The sequence below is a fragment of the Rutilus rutilus genome (genome assembly GCF_951802725.1).
Source record: "Rutilus rutilus genome assembly, chromosome: 2".
NCBI lineage: Eukaryota > Metazoa > Chordata > Actinopteri > Cypriniformes > Leuciscidae > Rutilus > Rutilus rutilus.
The window spans coordinates 2,667,595-2,689,558 of record NC_140210.1 but is presented as its reverse complement, the minus strand read 5'-3'; the positions used below and the strand labels follow the sequence as shown (position 1 = coordinate 2,689,558).

The following is a 21,964-nucleotide window of genomic DNA, read 5'->3' as shown; positions in this document are numbered from 1 at the left end:
TATAATGAACTTGCTGAGATAACTCAAATATCCAAGTTGTCACTTAATACAGTTTCACAATTCAAGTTGAATATAACTTAAAATTAAGGCAGCACAAACGCTTAATAGTGTTCTTTATTCAACATCAGAGTCATGAAAACTATGAAATGACACAAGTCTGGGAATTATGTAGTCACCAAAAAAGTTTAACAGATAAAATGAATAGAAGAAAAAGTTTCCTTTATGTTGATGTCAAAGGTTGTTGTTACGTCCCCTGATGGCATAGAGGTATGAGGAAGATGTATAATAAAATTAAACACATTCCTATAGTTTTTGGTCTCTGGGAAGTACTGTGGGTGAATGACTCAAAGATAACAAATTACTGCAAGCAGGTGGTTCGCTTTATTTTCAATACGAACATTACAATTAGCATAAATGAAAACAAACAAACTTATTTGCAGCTATATACAATTTAAGCAAAAATAATGAAAAATGATAATTGAAATAAGTCACAGAGAGAAAGAAGATGAGTGATGCTAAACAAACAAAATAACAAAACCAAAACACACGCTAACTAATCCCCAACTCTCTAAACTAACTAAAAACAAACACAGAAAATAAAGGATTCTTCAGCGCTTAACGCGCCATAACTAAAACTTCACTAACTAACCAAACAAAAACTTACACACAGTTGCACACGCTCCTTAGCTCCCTAGTGTTTTTAACAATTGTAATTCTACGTGTATGTAAGGTGTATGTCACGTGACGTACTTTCCTTTTCTCTTCTGTCCGGACTGGTACTATTTAGATCAGGTAAGACATCCTCTGAACTTAAAGCTACTTCAACTTAAAGCTAGCAGAGAGCGGGAAAAAACAGGAAGAAACCAACAACAGAGGGGAGAAACACAGCAACCAATAACAAAAAGGGGAGGGAACAGAAATGCTGGCACGTAACAGTTGTGTTCATTCAGACTCAATGGTATTTGATTTTGCCAACATGCTTGACATTCCCTCATCTTTACAAGGAAAAAGACTATGCAAAGTACGAGAAAATACAACCCAGATAAGGTTAACTTGGTACCGTATTGGGTCATACTGTAGATTCAATACTTTAGATTACGGTTTAACTTAAGTCAGGTGCGTAGGGGAATTTCTACCACAACACATTTGTATAGTAACGTAAAAGCATCATCAAGTATGCAACATGCATGTTCCACCTTCAATTGTATTGAAAAGTTAAAGCCTTTTAAGCATTATTGAAGAAGGAACATGCATGTTGCATTCTTGATGATGCTTTTACGTCACTATCCAAAAGTGTTGTGGTAGAAATTCCCCTACGCACCTGACTTAAGTTAAACCGGGTGTCCCAGACACCTATGAATTTAAACTCTGCTAAGTTTTCTTTAATACCTGTTTGAGTCGGCCCATGTCTCGACCTGTTTGAATACTATCACTCTGGAATAAGGTCTCTAGTGCATCACTAAACACTATCACTTGAGATCTCTAGTGTCTAGCCTGCTGAGCAATAATCAAACAGACTCCAGACAATGCCTTCGAATGTGCTTTAATCACGGCCGGAGGACCTCAGATCAATCCCTGAGAGAGAATCCCTCCACCAAAAAGAGTACCACAGTTTTTATAGATTAGAAGCATGGCAAAGGTGACATGATTCATTACATCATTTTTCTACAATATGATTGGTTCTTCATGTATAATTCAGAAAACCCTTCTGTTACAGCAAATCTGTATTTCTTAATTACTTCACTTTGTTACTCAAAGTCATGAGTACATGTTTAGACATCTGTTTCATTTCCCCTTTTGTTATATTCAGATTTGATTCAGACACACTTTGGCACACTTTTATTTAGGGATATTTAGTTTTCAAAAGCATATAAATGTTAATCCTGCAAGAAAAATAAATGTTAGTTATGATTAATAAAAGAATTCCATCACAGTATACATTCACACTTCAAGTTTTCAGCTCAAATTGTTTTTAAAGTTAATTAAGAGCAAATTCAATGAAGTGTGTCCAAACATTTGACCCCCTCATGAAATAATGTTTGATCTTACAGTGTGTGATAGATTTTTAATAGAAAAGATAGTAAACTAGGTTTTGGAACTAAATATATTACTAACTCTAGAAATCTGACTTTAGATTTTTTTAACCTAAATATAAACTTTCACCTGACTTCCCATTTGGGTCTAATGTTATGACTAACTTTTACCTGACTTCCCATTCTAGATCTAACAATATAACAAAATAAATCTTACTTCCTTTTTTAGATCTAACCTTCTGACAATTTTTTGACACAATGTAACCTTGGACAATGTACCAGAACGTTCTGTTTTTTGTCTGTATTGTGTTATGATCAACTGAACTATTAGCCCTTTACAATGTTTATTTTCGAAGATTCAAGATATTTTTGCTGATGTCACTAACAGAGGGTAAAGGGGAAGGGGAGGGCTTTATCAATTTAACCAATCATATTGATAGAACGTGACATGTTAGTCATGCTGATTCTATTTTGATGTGTCTGTCTTTATCCTATAAAACCTGATGTATGTTTCTTTTTGGGTGAGATGCTCTGGAGAACTTCTCTGAGATCTCCCGGCCGTGATTAAAGCATTTAAAGGACATTTACTGAAGTCTGTCTGTTATTATTGCTGCAGCAAGTTAGCGGAACAAGGTACAGATTAGACACTAAAGACCTTTTTCCCAAGTGATAGTGTCAATAGGGAGCGAGATGTCGTTCGACTCTTTGTGAGGCTCTAAGGTGGGGTTGGATTGCGGCTTATAGGCGTCAACCCATGCGTTCAGAGGTAACTCAACTGAGTATAATATTTTCAGGTGTCAAGGACACCCGGTTCAACCTAAGTCAGGTGCGTAGGGGAAAATCTACCACAAGTATTACTCATGATGCAGATTGTAGGATTTTAAGCAGCTAAAAATAGATGTTTTTTAATGATCCACTTGAACCATGTCTTACAGGTTCAGATCCAGGTAATCTCATTTGCATTGATTTCTGGGTCATGGTAAGCATCCTAGCCGGCGGAGGAGCCCTTCTGCTGCTGCTGATCTGTGTTCTCATCATCTGTGCGTGTAAAAGCTGTCGGCAACGTACGAAGCACCAACAAGGTTAGCAACGTCTTCATCACCTCTAAAAAATCAATGAGCATTTGCATTTTCAACAAAAGATCAAACTGAAGCTGTAGTTGTCCTTGTTGAGCTTGAAAAGTTCCCGGCACAATCATCAACGTATTTCAATGCCAACTCTTAAATACAGTCATTTAAATCAAATTAAACATTTCTGAACATTCCAGGTTTCTTTGTCTTCAGAAACCGCATTGTGTGTGTGTGCTACACTATCTGTCTGTCCACTTTGTCAGGTGTTGGAATTCCAGTTGTCAGTGTGGGGAAAATTTCTCAGTGTGAGAAAGAGAAAAAAAAGAAAAAAAAAAGAGAACATCATGTTGCAAACAATCAGGGGATGCGTGCCTCCCTATTCACGGCCCATCGCTGTTAACTCGTTCATAAAAATATATATAAATTTCGTGTCTTTTATGACCTCAACGTCGATCTATTCGACTATTCACTCTAAAAACTCCTGGGTCAAAAATAACCCATAATGGGTTATTTTTGACCCAACTCCTGGGTTAAAAAGGGACCAACTAATTTATGGGTTATTTCAACTCAGAAAATTGGGTTATGCTTTTTGACCCAAATTCTGGGTTAAATACCTGACCCAAATGTTGGGTTTAAAAAACCCAACATCTGGGTAGAAATAACCCAAAAATTAGTTGATCCTTTTTTAACCCAGGAGTTGGGTCAAAAATAACCTAACTTAACCTCACTATCCCAGTATCCCTTATTTCAGAAAATAAAACTTTGTTTTACATTATATTACACACTTCAAGCACTTTTACATTTTTATAGCATTAAATTAAAATCTATATGAAAAAACACACACTTGGACATGTTTATTTTCCTATTTATTTTAGGTCACACTGTAATAACAATATTAGAAATAAAAAATAGAAAAATAAACAACAATTCTCAGAAGAGCCTCAGGAATTTAAGCCTGGGGCCAACTTTGGGGACAAGATTTTTGATAGTGTCCTCATCAAAGAGAAGAAATGCCTCCTCATCTATGTCTTCATCTGAAAGACAGAAAACAAGACAACATGAGTATTGTTAATAAGTTGAGACAATTGTGAACCACTCACCAGACACTCTTTCATTATCAAGCTAACAAATAATCAGTTTTAAGGGAATGCAGTTGCTTTTTTTTTTTTACACGTGACCCAAATTGCTAGTTAACTAATGTGGTTCTTTTGCAGCATTAACGTTACCCATTTTGTGTGAATGACATCTTTTCTTTCATTAAAAAGTGTAATGACATTAATGCAAAGGTGAATATCTTGCCCATTCTTATGCATAACAGCTTAAAGACAAGGCACAACAAAATCTTGCACTGACACATTTAAGTCTTATTAAAAAAAAAATGTAGGTATAGAGAGATGATGATATAAGGGCAATAAGAGTAAAATGCTCACCTCTAAAATCAGACAGCTGCCACTCAGTTAGCTTATCAGCGACAAAACTGTCCATTCAAGATGACCTGGAGAAAACATAGCAATATAGAGGTTAGGTTAGCAACAATTTGAAGACTTGACCCGCTTCTTTAACTCTCACTACTTCAGCCAGTAGAGCACTCACTGTATAATATGATAAGCACGGCGCAGCTGGAAAACATAACTCAACTATTGTGTTGCCTCGTCGCTCTGTAGCCGCGGCTATGGGGTTTGCACTTTGCACACCGGACGAGAAGCGCCGCGTCGCGTCTCTAGGACAATTCGAGGTATCGCTCACCGGACGTGCAGTCTCGCGAAGCGCAGTGCCGCGTCTTTAAAATTCGAACACATTATTCTCTATGAGTGTACACACACCGGCGGCGCCATCCGGCGTCTGTCCGCGACACCCATAGATATATATAGTGTATCTATGCGCGACACCCAGCAACGGCTCAGGACCGTGTTCAAAATCGCGTCCGGTGTGTGATAACGTTACCTCGAGTTGTCCTAGTTGTCGTGATAGCCACGGCTACATGCCAACCACAGAATTACCACGGCTAACGCTAGTCTCTACGTATTTTTTTTAGCAATTGGTGATAAGCAACAGGGACATGGACACAGAAAAGTTTACATTACATAAACACTGAAAATACTCACTTACCTTGAATATAGATGAAGTTGCACCGATGAAGCACAGGCCAAAACGGATCGAGCGCGAAAGCGACGGGTATTTCAAACGACTGTTGTGAGAAAATTCCAGAACAACTGCGGGCGAGAGAGAGAGAGAGAGAGAGAAAGCCAACCCTATAACCCAGAACATGGGTTACTCTTTGAAAAATAACCCAGAAACCCAAACAACCCATGAATTGGGTCAAAATATTAGCCCTATAACCCAGAAAATGGTTACTCTCTGAAAAAATAACCCATAATTTTAACCCAACACAAATAACCCAGAAAATGGGTTGAAGAAATAACCCAGGAGTTTTTAGAGTGTTGTAGGTGCAAAGGCACACGGTTATATGATGTTGCCTCAGATTGAAGAGACGATCGTGGGCTTTCTCTCCCCTTGGAGCGCATCATCATCATAAAAAAAAAAAAATAATAATAATTTCAGTCAGCGAGTCAGGCTGGTACTGCGCTGCACACCATGGCAGTGTTACAGGCATTTCAGGCTGATCTACTGAAAGATTTCTACTATTCTCTGTAGATTTCTGAATTCTCTATTCTCTGTCTACTATTCTATCGGTCTGAAAGACCGTGTTTACTTGTCTGGTTGATATTTTGGCTGCATTTAATGCTGAGGAATTAAATGATAAATACTTATCTGATTTGAAGTTAGATGCTTGTATTGATATCTTGTCTTGCTGGTCTCTGGCTACATTTCATTATGAGGAATTATATATTGAAATAGCCATCTAAAAAAATGGCCTTTGAGAGCGCCACCTCCGAGTGCTCCTCCCGCAATTATAAAGTGCATGAGAAGTTACTCGACAGATTACAGCTCGACTGCCCCTTCTTTGAGGACCTCCATGACGTTAACTTGCTCAAGGGGGGAACCTTATTTTTCGCATGCGGTCGTAGATGGGCATTCAGCTCAAGGGATCTGTAGAGGTCATCATCTCAATTGGCACATCAATTGCCTCGAATTGATGGCTGTATTTCTGGCCCTGAAGTACTTCCTCCAGCAGTTAAGGGGCTACCATGGTAGTCGGTAGTCGGTAGTCACCTACATAAATGGCATCTGAAAAGGCTATGACAGCAGGTTCTGGTTTTTAGGACAAATTCCTGTCCTTTAGGATGATTTACTAGGAGTTAGTGCTCATTCTACCATTGGGGTTGCTTCCTCCAAAGCTTTGGCAAGGGAGTCCCCTTGCAACAAGTATGTGATGAGGCAGGCTGGTCCTCTCCGCATACATTCATCAGATTTTATAGTTTGGATGATCATGTGACTCAAGTCTCACATATCCTTGAGTCCACATCCCAAGCTCATGTCTGAGAACTTTCATGTGCTTGTGAGCACACTCTACATAACCGTGAGGGGTCCAGACACTTCCAGTCTGGCGCTGTTGGTATTCTCATTCCCATAGCGCTAGCAGCGCAGCATTGAGAGAAGCTTTTGAAAGGGTACATCTCTGGTTATGTGACTGTAACCCTGTTCCCTGAAAAAGTAGGAATGCATTACATTGCCGCACTGAGGATTTGTCCAGACGTCTCTTCAGACAAAGAAGATTATATTTATACATCTATTCATAGCCTCTAAAAAGCCCCAATTCCAGTGACGTCATCATCAGATGTTATCTGAGGCCAAGTTCCTTGGCATGTTTGCACACATGCTTCACAACCGGTCACACACAAAGGTGTTCCCAAAGCGCAATCAAGTAACCTGAGACATTTTCTAAGAATCCACACTTTCAAAAAATGAGTAGAATAGCTGATCATCAAATATATCATATTCACTGTCTACTGTATGTAGATTTAGCATTACTTGGTATTAATTTGAGAAAATATAATTCCCAGTGCACGCAAACTTACCAGATTACTAAACACTCTGTTGATATTTTCCAGATAAAAAGGAGTTCAGGCTAGCAGAACTTACCCCAGGTCATACCAGTACAAACAACTCCAAACAGACCACTAGAGGGCAACCGGCGACCCCCATCCTGTAAGAAGACCCCATGCCCTGCAGCCCATCTCCACAAACCCCGCCTCAAACCCAGACTCAACCCAAAGCCCAGATCCGTGCTCGACCCCACCCCCACCGCCTCAGGACGAGGATGATCCGCCTTGCTTACCTCGGCCGAGGAACATACAGCACCGAACCAAGAGGAATCAAGAGCCGTACCGACCAATGGAATGAAACTGAACGATAGTATATGGGACTTTCCTAAAATGGTTTTCATAGTAGTTTAGTGTCATTAAAGAAACAGTTTTATAAAAATGAACATTCGATCATATACTCACCCTCATGTTGTTCCAAACTATTAGCTTTTATTACTAAACTATTATTTTCTTTGTTTTGTCTTAGGCAGAATGTCCAAGCTGTTGTTGTCCATAGAAAGAAAGTAGTTGATGATTTATAAGCTTAACTTTAATTTAAAGTCTTTACAACTTGTGCGCTGTACTCCAAGTCTTCTGATGTCAATTTTTTTCATGATTTACAATACCACTAGTGGGCACATATCTTTCACTTTACTGATACCCATTTCCCTTTAAGATCATGCGCTTCATACACCGCACATGCTTGGTCAGGATAAGCATCTAAACTTTAAAGCTGTGTGCGTTCAACAGAGTTTATTTCTCAATACAGAATTAAGTCCCAGCACCACATAAGCAGAAGGAGATGGAGCTGGAGAAAGCGTGCCTCATTGCATCACTTCTTCGAGAATCAGAGACTGAAAATACAACAGCTGTTCCCACAAACCAGAAGTGAACTTGACCCAGGGAAGGTAGAGATTGATATACTCTGTTCACAGAAGGTAGAGTTTGTTCACCACATACTGCATAGCCAGGTGCCCAACCTTTCTGCCTAGACCATATATGTCTCAGGATTCCACAGGGACCAGCTATGCCCAGCCACCTCCTTTTGCAGGCCCAGTCCAGTCTCAACCTCATCCTCCAACAGGTCAGTTAATCAACCTGTTAGGCAACTGCAGTTTGACCCACAGCTATTTTCAGTGCCTAGTTTTCCATGTGAACAGCCACACACCCCAGTCAATATGATAGACATGTTGATTGCCAGCTCATGTGGTATATATCCAAACCAGCTCTGCCTAAATTTGATAGTGGTAAATAGTCTGACTTTGCCTTACTCAAAATGGCTCTAGACCAGGAGTCACCAACCCGTCGATCGCGATCGACAAGTCGATCTTGGAAGCATTTTAAGTCAATCGCGAAGAGTTTTCAAAATCAGAGAAAAAAAAAATATATATTTTTTTTTATTCATTATTATTTATTAATTTAAAATGCACCATGTGTGAGCCTATTGTGTGTAGTAAATGGTGTCTAGGGGAGGGAAAGGGGTATATCTGTCCAATCAAATAGCCTATAGTTTACATATAATGTCTGTAAAACAACCGCTGACTTAAGCCAGAGAATGTCTAATAGGAAGAGAATTGGCACTCTCTGCTTACTTCCGGTTTCTGGACTGGCTGCAGTAACACGTCTCTGTCCATGCGGGGGCGCTCGCAGGCGAGTGCAGAATGAATGGAGGTCTATGGCGAAAAACCCTCAAAATCCACTTTTCTCAGGATATAATTTTTTGTCTAGTAATTTGAATGTTGTATTCGAAAGGAGATGCAAAGAAATTACACATTGCTGGGTGTTAGATTTTTTAGAGTCACTTATTTGGTTTAAAAAGTCTTTTAAAATGTCAATGACGTCAGAATGCTGACGTCATTAGCAGAATGCTAGCGTGTTATGGGCAACAACTCAACCTGTAAGAAATCGAAAAGAAATAAGTACTCGTTCATTCAACTTTCGACCTACAACCCATGTTGAACTTGCAAAACTTACAATAAAATCTGAGATTTCTCAATGGGAATCGGGTGAAAGAGACACATTTAGCCGTCTAGCCCCATAGACACCCATTCAGTCTGCACTCGCCCGCGATCACCTCCAGTGGAATTCTAATGGAACTGCAACCAAGATCGATACAATGGGGTTAATAGGAAGTGCCCAGGCTCTCCGTAGACGGGCTCTGCTTAAGCCTTGTTTATACTTTCGCCTGGCACCGCAGCGCGAGCCTCCGCTGACTGCGCGCACACCTCCCCAAACAGACGAGGCATTTATACTTGACGCAACTGTTTTAGACTGAAAACCAGACCATACAACTGATTTAGACGCGCAAACTGGGTGCCGGTGTGATGAGATGTACTAATATCCATCTGCTCGGGCAGATTCGGCTGAAAGTCGTGCATCTTTGGATGCGGAGGCGCGCGCGCTGTTACAATGACGTCATTTTTTGCTGCACGCGCACCTCCACAAATGTTGAATTATAGTTGACAGTTTGTATAGTTATATACTATTTGTATAGTTAAATAAATATTTTGCTAGTGACTAACAGGCAACAAAGAATGTCAAAGTAGAACTACATTGTGGCCTTGTTTTTCATAATTTTATGCAAGTGGTAGATCTTGGTTTACATTTGGACTTTGGAATGAATGAATGAATGAATGAAATTTTATTATTGTGTCATGCGTATGATTACGCCCAGCCCGCATGGACTTACAAGACACCAATATCAACAAACATAAACAAGAGGATTAATATACACGATAAATGTACAAAATATACATTAAATAGACAGATCCAAAGTACATAGAATACATTGCTCCCCAGATAATAGTAACAGAATTAATAATAATAATAGTACATATTATTCAAATACATGCATGCATGTAATCATACATACATGTATTCTCATTTATTCACATAACCACCCATATAAGCCCATAAGCCTACACAGAACAAAATTAAATCTAATTAAATAAACTAGCTTGCCTTCTTTTCCAGGCCTTTGAAACAAAGTTTGCAAGCTTAAACACATCATACTTAAACAAACATAATAATTTTTGATCATCAGCATACCAAAATATTTCTGGAATTTGTCGTGTAACTTCCAGAAACAAAGATTCCCTTAGATCATCATAATGTGTACAATACAAAAGGAAATGAGATTCACTTTCTACTTCACCAAGATCACATAGCACACATAATCTATTTTCCTCTGGAGTATTTTTGAATCGACCAACCTCAATGGCTAAAGGCAAAATCCCACATCTCAGCTGTGCAACCAAAGATCTCTGACTTCTAGATAAACGAGATGTAACATATAATTCTGGACTAAAATTCTGTTTGATATGCATGTATGTTCTTAATTTTGGCTTTAATAAAACATTTTCAAACCATTTTTCTTCATATTCCATTAACAGCTTATGTTTAAGCGAATTGACATTACAACTTAAATTATTTCTATAGATATACAACATATCCACCTCTTCAAAAATAGAATAAATCTCCTTTACCCATGGAGACCTATGAGCTTTACTCCAACTAAATACTCTCTTATTTACTCTATCCTCTGCCATTCTGATTAGTCGATTCCACAATCGTATCATTTCGCATTTTCTCTGTACAACTCCTGGTACCCAGCCCATATCTCCCTGAATTGCTAGGTTTGGAGCAAATTTATGAACCCCCAAAAAACATCGTATGGCTCTATTCTGTATAGTATCTACTGTTTTGAACTCTTTCAAGCCCCACACCCCTGCAGCATAATTTAATATAGGAGAAACACATGCCTCATAAAGTCGAGTATATGTAGAATATCCAAGATCCTTACATACTTTTAATTTATTGATAACTGATCCTAAAGCTCTCCCTCCCGAATCAACAAGTGACTTAATACCAACTTCATAGGTCAAAAAATCATCAAGAACAAAACCCAAATATTTATATGAACTAACATAGTCCAAATTGACTGAGCCATAGCTAAATATATATGTACTTCTTTCAATGCCTTTCTTTCTAAAATGCATTACGTGTGTTTTGCTTTGATTTATAGCTAATCGCCATTTAAAACACCACAGATTAACCACATTTAACATTTTCTGTAATTCAGACTCAGACTCAGCCAACAAGACTATATCATCCGCATATAATAAAATTCCCAACTTAATACCATCAAGTAATACTCCTAAATTAGCATCCTTAATTTGTAAAGCTAAATCATTCACAAATAAAGCGAAAAGGGTTGGGGAGAGTACATCACCTTGTTTTACTCCAAAAGGTGTATCAAACCAATCAGTAAATAAATCATTAATCTCGACACTAGCAACTGTACCACTATACATTACTTGTATTGTTTTATAGAATTTTCCATCCACTCCTGCTTCAATTAGTTTAAAAGCAAGCAGCTCTCTATTAATCCAATCAAAGGCTTTTTGAAAATCAATAAAACATGCAAAGGTGGATTTACTTTCAGCAATTCTAGATCTAATAATAGTTGATACAGAATATATATGATCGATGCATGCTCGTTTCCTTCTAAATCCATTCTGCTCATCCACAAGATACTGACCCATTTCTAAGTACTGTGTAAGCCTATAATTCAGTATATTGGAATACAATTTGTAGGCTGTACTAAGAAGACTAATTCCCCTATAATTAAGGGGCATTCTAGGATCATTTCTTGATGACTTTGGAATAGGTTTAATAATAGACTTGCGCCATGTTGACGGAATTATACCATGTTCAAAGCATGTCTTAAAGAGATGGAATAGGATCTCTAGTAGCTGCGGAATTTTTAAAGCTTCATTTGGGATCCCCTCTATACCAGCTGCTTTATTCAGTTTTGCATTATCAATAGCCCTTTTAACTTCTTCCATAGTAATTTCATGATTCAGAAATATATTTGGACAATAATCTGGTGTATCCATAATCATCTCAGACTTACATTTCTTAACACGAATGTTATTTAAATGTGCCTCATCAAAACCTGGCGAAATATAATTTCCTGAAAATAAATCTGAAAAATCCTTGCCCCATTTTCTAATCACTATTTCTTTTTTATTTTCCGTTTCACCATTCTCTAGTATAATTTCCATTGGGATTTTTTTCAATTTCTTAGGACCCAATTTGTTTATTTCTTTCCAAAATTGTTGTGGGTTATTAGTTTTTAATCGATCTAATTGTAATGCTTGTCCTCTTCTAAATTGCCTTTTATAAAACCGTATTCTCTTATCAAAAATAAACTGAGTTTGTGTATATTTATCTTTAAGTTGTTGTCTAATCAATGGATTTTTACATTTTAGAAATTCGTTTTCTGCATTTCTTTTATTGTTCCAAAGTTTTTTAAGTTCCTCGTTCCAGTATGGCTTGGTCCTACCCACTTTCTGACATGTCTCCCTCTGACTTTGAAAATTAGATTTTGTAGGTAGATGTGTATTCATTTCTCTACATATTACATCACAAAATGAGTTATACCAATTATCAATACTACTTTGTATTTTCTTGCCTTCTTCTAACTTGCTGATAAGTTCCACTAGTGCAAGACGGATGTGGATGTGGATCTTGGATGTGATCTTAGGCTTGAAAAGGTTGGTGACCACTGCTCTAGACAGTCTCGTAGATGGCCACGCTCATCTCACAGAGCAGTTAAAATACCAAGTGCTTCTAGACAGATTAAAAGTGCCAAGTGCCTACAAATTAGCACACGCATACATGCATGACCCCACTCCATACACGACCGCATTGCAAGCCCTCCAAGACAAATATGGGCAACCCCGCCAACTCGTACAGAGTGAACTTGGAGCTATATCGGAAGCTCCACCAGTCAGAGTAGGGGATGCTGAAGCAACTTTGCACTCTCCGTACATGCTCTCGTGGGCATGCTTCATTCCTTAGAGAGTGAGAATGGCTATGTACCGAAATGTTGTTCTCATGTAGACAAACTTTTAGTTATAAATTACCCCTTACCTCTCAGACTCACCGCACTTTCCCGTTAAAGCCCAAAGACAAGCCTAAACCTTATTGCCCATATTGTGACACGTGTGAGCATTATTTCAGTTTTTGTTAAAAATTCAAGTCATTAACAACTACCCAAATCACAGAGTGGCTTAAAGACAAAGGCTGTTGGCGCTGCTGACGCACTCACAAACTCGAGACTTGTACCCTCAAGAAGCCCTGTAAAATATGTCAAAAGCAACATCTTACTGTGTTACAAGATGTAACTATACAGGAGCCCAACAAAGTCCTCATGGTTAGTACCGCTCCAGACATAATTTATATTGACAGTCCCAACCGTCTTCAACAGGTCTTGTTAAAGGTATTCAAAGTACTTCTGCATAATGCTGAACACTCACTATTCAATTCACATTTATTTGTAAAGCACTTTTCTCAATGCACATCATTTCAAAGCAGCTTTACAGAATATGCATGAGTCCACATTACAATTTAGAGTGATCTGTTATCAGAGGAAACTGTCTAAGTTATGTATTTCAGAAATGTACATATACAAAATCACAGTTAGCAAAAAAGGTATTGAAGTAATGAATACTTGTTTGTTAACAAATGATCATGACATTTAGAAAAATGTAGCATTGGTGCATGTTGATTCATGTTGACAATAGAGGCATATGCTTTGCTGGATGATGGTTCTGAGCGGACTATTCTCCTTTCTTCCACTGCACAAGATCTCCAGCTACAGAAAGAACCAGAAACACTCTCACTGAGAACTGTACGGCATGAGGAAGTTCACCTGAAAGGGGCATCCGTTTCTTTCGAAATTTCCCCAGCTGACAACTCTAGACATAGATACAAGATCCATCATGGACTGAGGAACTGGGTCTTTCCTTTTGGGACAACCTGCTGTCCTTGTTGTGCCACATACGCACTCCAAAGCCATGTTAAGGACAACAGTGAAGGCTGCGAAGATGTTCAAAGGTCTATAGAGCAAGCATTCTATGTTGACAACGGTTTGCAGAGTCTTGACTCCACAGAGAAGGCTCGTTAGCCTGGGAAAACCCAGATGAACTTTCGGCAAATTTAGATTTGCTCTGCAAGTCAGTCTGGCCAAGAGCCCATTCAAGCCCATTTCCAATCTTTCCAAATCTTGGCACCAATCACAAACATTGAGGCGGGCTTTACACGATGACGATCCCTCTGATTGGTTTTAGGTCTATCCAATTGCGCCCAGAGGCATTTGAGCGACGTTCGTTGGTGACGCCCCTTTGGAAATGGGATGTGAATGAAGCTTCCCCAGACCCACTCTCAGTTACGACTGAGAAGGCTCTGGTGTAAACCAGGCTAAAGGCTCGTAACCTCATTGACAGTATGCACAGTCTTTTGTCTTCTGGTGTCTTTGAAATCCGCCAGTGGGCCAGTAATGTACCTTCTGTAGTAGAACACCTCCCAGTTGAAGCCAGAGCAGCCAGGACCGAATTGTGGCGTACTGAGCATAGTTCAGACCCACAAGAGCCAGCTCTAGGTCTTCATTGGAATTGTCTCATTGACCATCTTAGATACAAACATCACCAAGTTGTCTACTCTGAACTCACGCTCGCTATGAAATGTGTTCCCAGAAGAGGTGGACGCGTGTCCATGTGTTTAAGATGCGAGAACAGTGATAATCATCGGCAAGGATTCTACTAGAGAAGAACGGAAGTGTTCAGCATTCCACCTGAAAGGAAAGTCCATCACAGTCAAAAACAAACGAAATCCAGAAAACTTCTACACCTGTACACCCGATAACAGTGCAAGTAAAGAGACCAGTGATCTGCTCTGAGAGAGAGAGATCTGTTTAAAGGCTAGACAGCAGAGAGTCTCTTAACAACATAAATATAAAAGTACAACTAGATAAACATGTTAATGTTTTTTATCTATATAATGCAATTCAGTAATGCAATATGTAATTTACTAACCTAATTCTGATCATTTAAATGTGTGTCTCAGGACTGAATTTTTGTTTTGTTTCTTTCTAGGATTTGTTGTTGCAACTGCCATTCCTTCAGTCACTGTGATTTTTATCATCTGTTGTTTTGTTTTTTATTATAATTCCTTTTTTACCATAACACTGCTATTAAATGTAATCTTTTAAAACATTTGAAATGTGTGTTGGTTTCTTTCATCTGTGCTTATCATTTGCTCAAAACCCAAAACAAGCATTCTTACCATTTATGAATAACATATGTTCTGAGTATATCTATTGTTAAATATGCAGATAGTTTATTTTCAAGGAAGGACAAGATGAAAATATCTTACTGGCACCAAGCAGAGAGTTGCGTATAAATAAATAGCGTATTGTTTGTATATATATATATATATATATATACATATATATAAAAACATAAAACATATACAGTATGTCACGGCACAAGGGAAGTCTCACGTATATGTTCCGTTTAGTTAATTTTCTGTGTCGTCTGTATTAATTCTCATTAGTTGCCTGTCTCTGATTTGGTCCAGCTGTTGTTGTTTAGTGTCCTCATTTACCATGTGTGTATATATACTCTATTTTCTGTTAAAGGGATACTTCAGGATTTAGCATTAAGCTTTGTATTAGTAGAAAACCTGTAGTATTTTCGAATTACCATGCTTTCCACCCTCATATCCCCCTGAGACGAGAGATTTATGTATTTTTTGTCTGGAAAAAAATCCTCATTTTGCCTCATCATAGGATTTTTTGGCCAGAGGCGAGAGACTACAGCCAGTAGGAGGAGCTGTCCCGCATGTTCTCAACCCGCCCATAGAGGGTGGGATCTCACTCACAGAATGTACACATAGTATTAGCCGTCTTTCTTTGGAAGCTAAGCTAGCAGGCTCTAGTTCTGTGTGTGGAGAAAGCTGAGTAGTAGGAGAAAGCTGAGTTGTAGGGGTTACCATCCTCTTTTTCCCGGACATGTCCGGCCGTCGAGATGTCCTTTTGCTTTCTGCAGTCGCCATTCATTGTTTACATGCACACCTTTTGTTTCAATCTAACTGAATTCATTCCGATTGGTGAATCTGAATGTAGTGTTTACATGAACGCTAAACAAGTGATCGGTTGATGTGGGTTTTAACATTGCTAAGAAAATTCCCGCTCCTCCGTGAGAGATACGAGACCGGTGCGTCTCAGTAATGACGCCACCGGCCTCGCGCCGTTCTCCCGCGGCCCTCAGCCTCGTCCTGCTCGCCACAGTAAACATAATGAATGGCGACTGTAGAACGCAAAAGCCGAATCTCGGACATTTTGGGCGATCTCGAAATCCCGGGCGCGATATTTAAAAAAAAAAAATATTGCATCCCGGGCAAACTCGTCACGGAGTCTCACTAGTAGCCTAGCCTTGTCGTTTTCAACTGCGCTCTCCTCCCGTTAGGCGCGGCTTGGGAGTGGCCTCCTAGGGCAGCGAAGCAAGTGCATTCTGGGAGTTGTTGTCTTTCATCCACATAAGCCAAAAATTCATTTTCAGGCTTTTCTCAGTCTAGAAAGCTCCAAATTCAAAAATAATTTCACATTTCTTCTACATAAATGACCTATTTCAAATACACATTCATCTTTCCAGAGGTGAAGTATCCCTTTAAGTCCCTTGTCAGTTCTTGTTTGTGTGAAAGTGGTTATCATCTTCTGAGTGTGTTACTTGATTAAAACCACTGTAATTCTCACCATTTTCTTCATTGTGCGCCTAGTGGTGGGCAGATCGAGGTGAAACAGGTGAAATACTATGTGAAACACTGAAAAAGTCCGACACCCGTCTCCACAGTGACCTCTAGTGGTCAGAACAGTGTAAATGCAACAAAAACACCTTTTACATTGCATATTTTTTATTGAGAGTCAAATCTTTCAAATTCAATAATCTAATCGTTTTATAAGATTATCAAGTGTCTATATGTTCTTTTATCAATTGTCAGGGTTTGTTTTGTTTGTTCTATGAATGGCTCAGCTAAACGGGCCAATAAGAGACTATTAACAATCATTATTCATTTTAATAGGCTATTAATGGCTAATTAAAACATCTACAAATGTATAAAACAGATAGCAGGTAACACCCACAGACACTTGTTCATTTACAGAGTATGGATATTTGATGCCAAATATACGTTTTGTTTTATAATTTAAGATAAACATTAAATTAAAAAAAAATGTGCAACATGTACAATGTAATAGTGCCAGCAAAGGTTACAAGCATTTTGGTACTTTTATAACAAGGTATTCCCAAATTAACTTGAAGTATATTGAAAGATTACGAGTAAACGTCTTTCTATGAGTGTTGATAAAGTAAAATAATGCAAAATGTAGCATATTTGCACGTAAGAAATGGTATACTTTTATATAGTAATGATAAAGAATCAGGATAAATTGACTTACATTATCACATTATACTCCTTTTTAATTTAATACACAATAACATTCATGTCACACCATAAGACAATTTTAGTCACTAAGACAGTAAACTAGTGAATAAATGTAAATTTCAGGACAAAATCTACAAGACCACGTGTATATTTAGAAATATAAGAGTTGGTAGAATATAATTCCATGACTTACATTTGAGGTTTTTTTTTTTTTACTTTTTTTTTAGCCAAATATGTCAACCACCCATATATACACTCACCTAAAGGATTATTAGGAACACCTGTTCAATTTCTCATTAATGAAATTATCTAATCAACCAATCACATGGCAGTTGCTTCAATGCATTTAGGGGTGTGGTCCTGGTCAAGACAATCTCCTGAACTCCAAACTGAATGTCAGAATGGGAAAGGAAGGTGATTTAAGCAATTTTGGTGCCAGATGGGCCGGTCTGAGTATTTCACAATCTGCTCAGTTACTGGGATTTTCACACACAACCATTTCTAGGGTTTACAAAGAATGGTGTGAAAAGGGAAAAACATCCAGTATGCGGCAGTCCTGTGGGCGAAAATGCCTTGTTGATGCTAGAGGTCAGAGGAGAATGGGCCGAGTGATTCAAGCTGATAGAAGAGCAACTTTGACTGAAATAACCACTCGTTACAACCGAGGTATGCAGCAAAGCATTTGTGAAGCCACAACACGCACAACCTTGAGGCGGATGGGCTACAACAGCAGAAGACCCCACCGGGTACCACTCATCTCCACTACAAATAGGAAAAAGAGGCTACAATTTGCACAAGCTCACCAAAATTGGACAGTTGAAGACTGGAAAAATGTTGCCTGGTCTGATGAGTCTCGATTTCTGTTGAGACATTCAGATGGTAGAGTCAGAATTTGGCGTAAACAGAATGAGAACATGGATCCATCATGCCTTGTTACCACTGTGCAGGCTGGTGGTGGTGGTGTAATGGTGTGGGGGATGTTTTCTTGGCACACTTTAGGCCCCTTAGTGCCAATTGGGCATCGTTTAAATGCCACGGCCTATCTGAGCATTGTTTTTGACCATGTCCATCCCTTTATGACCACCATGTACCCATCCTCTGATGGCTATTTCCAGCAGGATAATGCACCATGTCACAAAGCTCGAATCATTTCGAATTGGTTTCTTGAACATGACAATGAGTTCACTGTACTAAAATGGCCCCCACAGTCACCAGATCTCAACCCAATAGAGCATCTTTGGGATGTAGTGGAACGGGAGCTTCGTGCCCTGGATGTGCATCCCACAAATCTCCATCAACTGCAAGATGCTATCCTATCAATATGGGCCAACATTTCTAAAGAATGCTTTCAGCACCTTGTTGAATCAATGCCACGTAAAATTAAGGCAGTTCTGAAGGCGAAAGGGGGTCAAACACAGTATTAGTATGGTGTTCCTAATAATCCTTTAGGTGAGTGTATATATAGACACACTCACACACAAAATAGAAATCATAGTTAATTGTGACACTTAACAATAAGGTTAATTTAACATTAGTTAATGTACCTAACATGAACTAACAATGAGAAATACATTTTACAATATTTATTAATCTTTGTTAATCTTTGTAGCGGCACATAAAAACTATCCAAAAACCGCTAAGGAGCTGAGTGCAGGAATAACTTCTGTGACACGTGTCGTGGAAATTTTAAACTGTATATTAAACTAACCATGTTTCTAACATCTAACCTTATTTAACATCTAACATTTGAACAGTATGTACTGTATGAAACTAATGGAAAACTTGTTGCTTTGAGTGCATGCGTAAGTGTGTATAAATTAAATAGTTTGGGAAATGAAACTAGACAGTCTGTTAGAATCTTGTGATTAATAAATGAAGTCATCATTAAAACAAAGTTTGCTTTACTTAGTAACAGAGGGGTTTGCATATGAAGAACCAGTCAAATAGTGGGGAAATTATGTAATGCAGCCTGACATTTATGCCAAACCTCTATACTATAAAAACTGTTGTATTCTTGTGCACTGTGGGATGTCTCAATGGAATTTGTCTGAGATCCTCTGGCCTTGATTCTTCTTGGGAGAGTTTCTCTGAGAACTGCTCGAAGACTCTCCCGGCCGTTATTAAAGCATTTAGAGGACATTTGCTGATGTCTGTCTGTTAATTTCTGCTGTGCAGCAGGTCAGTTTAGGGAAGCAAGTAAGTCAGAGTAAGAGACTCGGCCAGTTGTCGACGGAAGACACAAATATCTAGAGTATAAGAGTTATTAAGTGTCGATTGGAAGACGCCAGATTTATATTTATTAAGTGTCGATTTGCAAAACATTAGAACCATCTTAGAATATAATGCACTGCAATAAAACAAAAGCATGCATGTACAGTTTCTGATGCCATTTCATGTAAATTAAGCCCCAAGAGAGCTCAACCGATATGAATTTAAAAAAAAAATGTACTTAGTGCATCAACCAATTCACATAAGAACTTTGTTATGGTGTACCCTCAGTTTCCTATAAATTAACAATTTGTCCAGCTCAGTTATTTGACAAAGTAATGTGTTCTCTTTTGTCACATGTTTGTTGTAGCAAATAGGGAAAAACACGGCCCAAGTACAGATTTAATGGGCTTTTGAAGCTGTATTTTATCATCAACTCACCATATATGCCTTCACTTGTTTTTCAGGGTCTTCTTTCAAGTAGGTGCACAGAGACTTGATGACACAGGCTCTTTGGGTATGCAGTGTCAACCTGTGGGGTGGGGACAAGATTAACTCAAACTTAAATTTAAATATACACAAACATAATGATTGCCGCTTACAAAACAATGGTATAGTTTATAATGCTTGAGTAACTTGTACCTACAACTCTCCTTTGCAACACACTGCCACATACATGTCCCTGAAAGAGAAAGAAAAGGAAAGTTCAGTAATCAAGGATAGTTAGTTGTACATTACTGTATGTGAGTGTTAAGAAAAACTACTTACCATGTAAAAAAGGTGAGGTTCACACCAGAAGAGCAAGGGGCCAGCCGCCAGCTTTATATTGTGATGCATTTCTTTTTTGTATGAAGAAAAGGAACATTTTCACTGTGGAAAAAAAAGTGTCTAAAAGTTAATCTGCAAAACTGCAATTTATTTACCCTAATGTGTATGCTAAGGCCAGAAAACAGAAAAACACATAACACAAGCAGTATTCTCCTAATTTCAAAGACTGACTTTAAAAACTGGGCCAAAGAAAATACCACTACTGGCTGTTGTTACTACATATCAAGTGTTTTACTTATATTAATAACCATATTCCCTGAATAAAACCATGTAAACCTATTCCATCATGACTTTAATTATAAACTATTCCTTTTGTTAGGACATTTCAAATGTATGGTCGACTGCATCATAGATTTTACTTGACAATTTTTGCATACTGTATTCAATAAACTGGGTAGCATGTGGCATTTTGGAACTATGTTTGAAAAGACAGAAATGTCTAGTTACAGAAAGTTTAAAGTAATATTTTTTCTGATATACACATGAAGGGCCAGGCCAATATTAGTTAATTTAGATAATAACAACAACAGTCCCTCCGCTGGCACACTCTCAGCAAAATCTCAAAAGAGACTCAAAAGCTCTAAACGTTAACATGCAAGGAGAGATGACAAGTGCACATTGATCATTCAACATTAACTTCTGTTGTTTCTGATGTAGGCTAACCGATAGATTACGTAAATATACCCCGGGTATGTCGTAAAAATGCCACATTAGGCATAAACCAGCTAACGTCACACTAACTTACAAACAGAAAATGCACGACTCTGCATTCACTTTATCTCCTGTTTTACCCTCCCATGGTTGAGGTAGAGTTCAGGTTTAACGTGGGTTATGTAGTAAATAGTTAGGCGCGTAGCTAACATTGAATTGTGACAGAAATGCACCAAATTGTAGCGCATATATTAACGTTAAGGTGAAACTCGTATCGACGAAGACATGATTGAACCCAACATAGCCTATGCTTCAAGTACGGGAAAATAAACCTGCAGAAACATCGCCACAGTGTCTAACTTAATAACTTATTTTTAATCTATAATCCCACAGTATTAATTACAAACAGGTACATATCAAGTACTTACCCTCAATATCAAGGATGCAGAACAATTAGACCGCTCACAAAACTCCACTTATAGCCGTCTCTGGACTCGCGTGTGCCCGAACTTCCCGCCGTAGTGCTGAGCATGCGCAGTGACTCACCAGAGAGAATTGTTGATATGAAGCGCTTCAGTCTCGTTGAATCAACAAGTGCTGATCTAATTCATTTAATTATTTCTTAATTTAGTTACAAGTAACAAGAATGAATCATTTAACAGAAGTAAACTCGTTATATTCTTATTAATCAGACATATTTGTATCATGCAAATCAAGCAAGTGGCTAGTTGACTTTTTTGAGTGTACCAATACTAGGAGGGTAATAGTTTGGCGGGGGTCAGAATTCGTCAGAACACCGGTCCCGTCCGGAAATAATCTTCTTCAGCCTGTATCCCTGCCTCATCACTTCCAGAGCCCGGATAAAATTGAATTGAATAAAATCCTCTGTCAAATGCAA

General features: G+C 38.4%; 2 protein-coding genes and 2 long non-coding RNA genes across 5 annotated transcripts in view; 2 read left to right on the top strand and 2 right to left on the bottom strand.

Moving 5' to 3' along the window:
* LOC311285512 (CD48 antigen-like) overlaps positions 1–21,964 on the top strand; it is a 236,431-nt gene that overhangs the window by 159,613 nt on the left and 54,854 nt on the right. The window lies entirely within an intron of this gene.
* LOC311285502 (T-cell surface antigen CD2-like) overlaps positions 1–21,964 on the top strand; it is a 42,805-nt gene that overhangs the window by 3,724 nt on the left and 17,117 nt on the right. The window contains exons 4-5 of one of the 2 annotated variants that reach the window (XM_084401154.1): positions 2,969–3,115; positions 7,117–8,463. In XM_084401154.1, the coding sequence (XP_084257280.1) occupies positions 2,969–3,115; positions 7,117–7,217 (248 nt within the window). In that variant the 3' untranslated portion in view covers positions 7,218–8,463. Of the gene's footprint in view, positions 1–2,968; positions 3,116–7,116; positions 8,464–21,964 lie in introns of those variants that run through there. The other variant, XM_084401153.1, reaches the window with a different exon arrangement.
* On the bottom strand, positions 3,655–5,331 carry LOC311286723. The gene is made up of 3 exons (XR_014626627.1): positions 5,213–5,331; positions 4,534–4,598; positions 3,655–4,137 (listed from the first exon to the last, which is right to left on the bottom strand). It is a non-coding gene; the product is annotated as an uncharacterized lncRNA (long non-coding RNA).
* Positions 20,229–21,786, bottom strand: LOC311286090. Its single transcript, XR_014626478.1, has 3 exons — positions 21,495–21,786; positions 20,356–20,457; positions 20,229–20,269 (listed from the first exon to the last, which is right to left on the bottom strand). It is a non-coding gene; the product is annotated as an uncharacterized lncRNA (long non-coding RNA).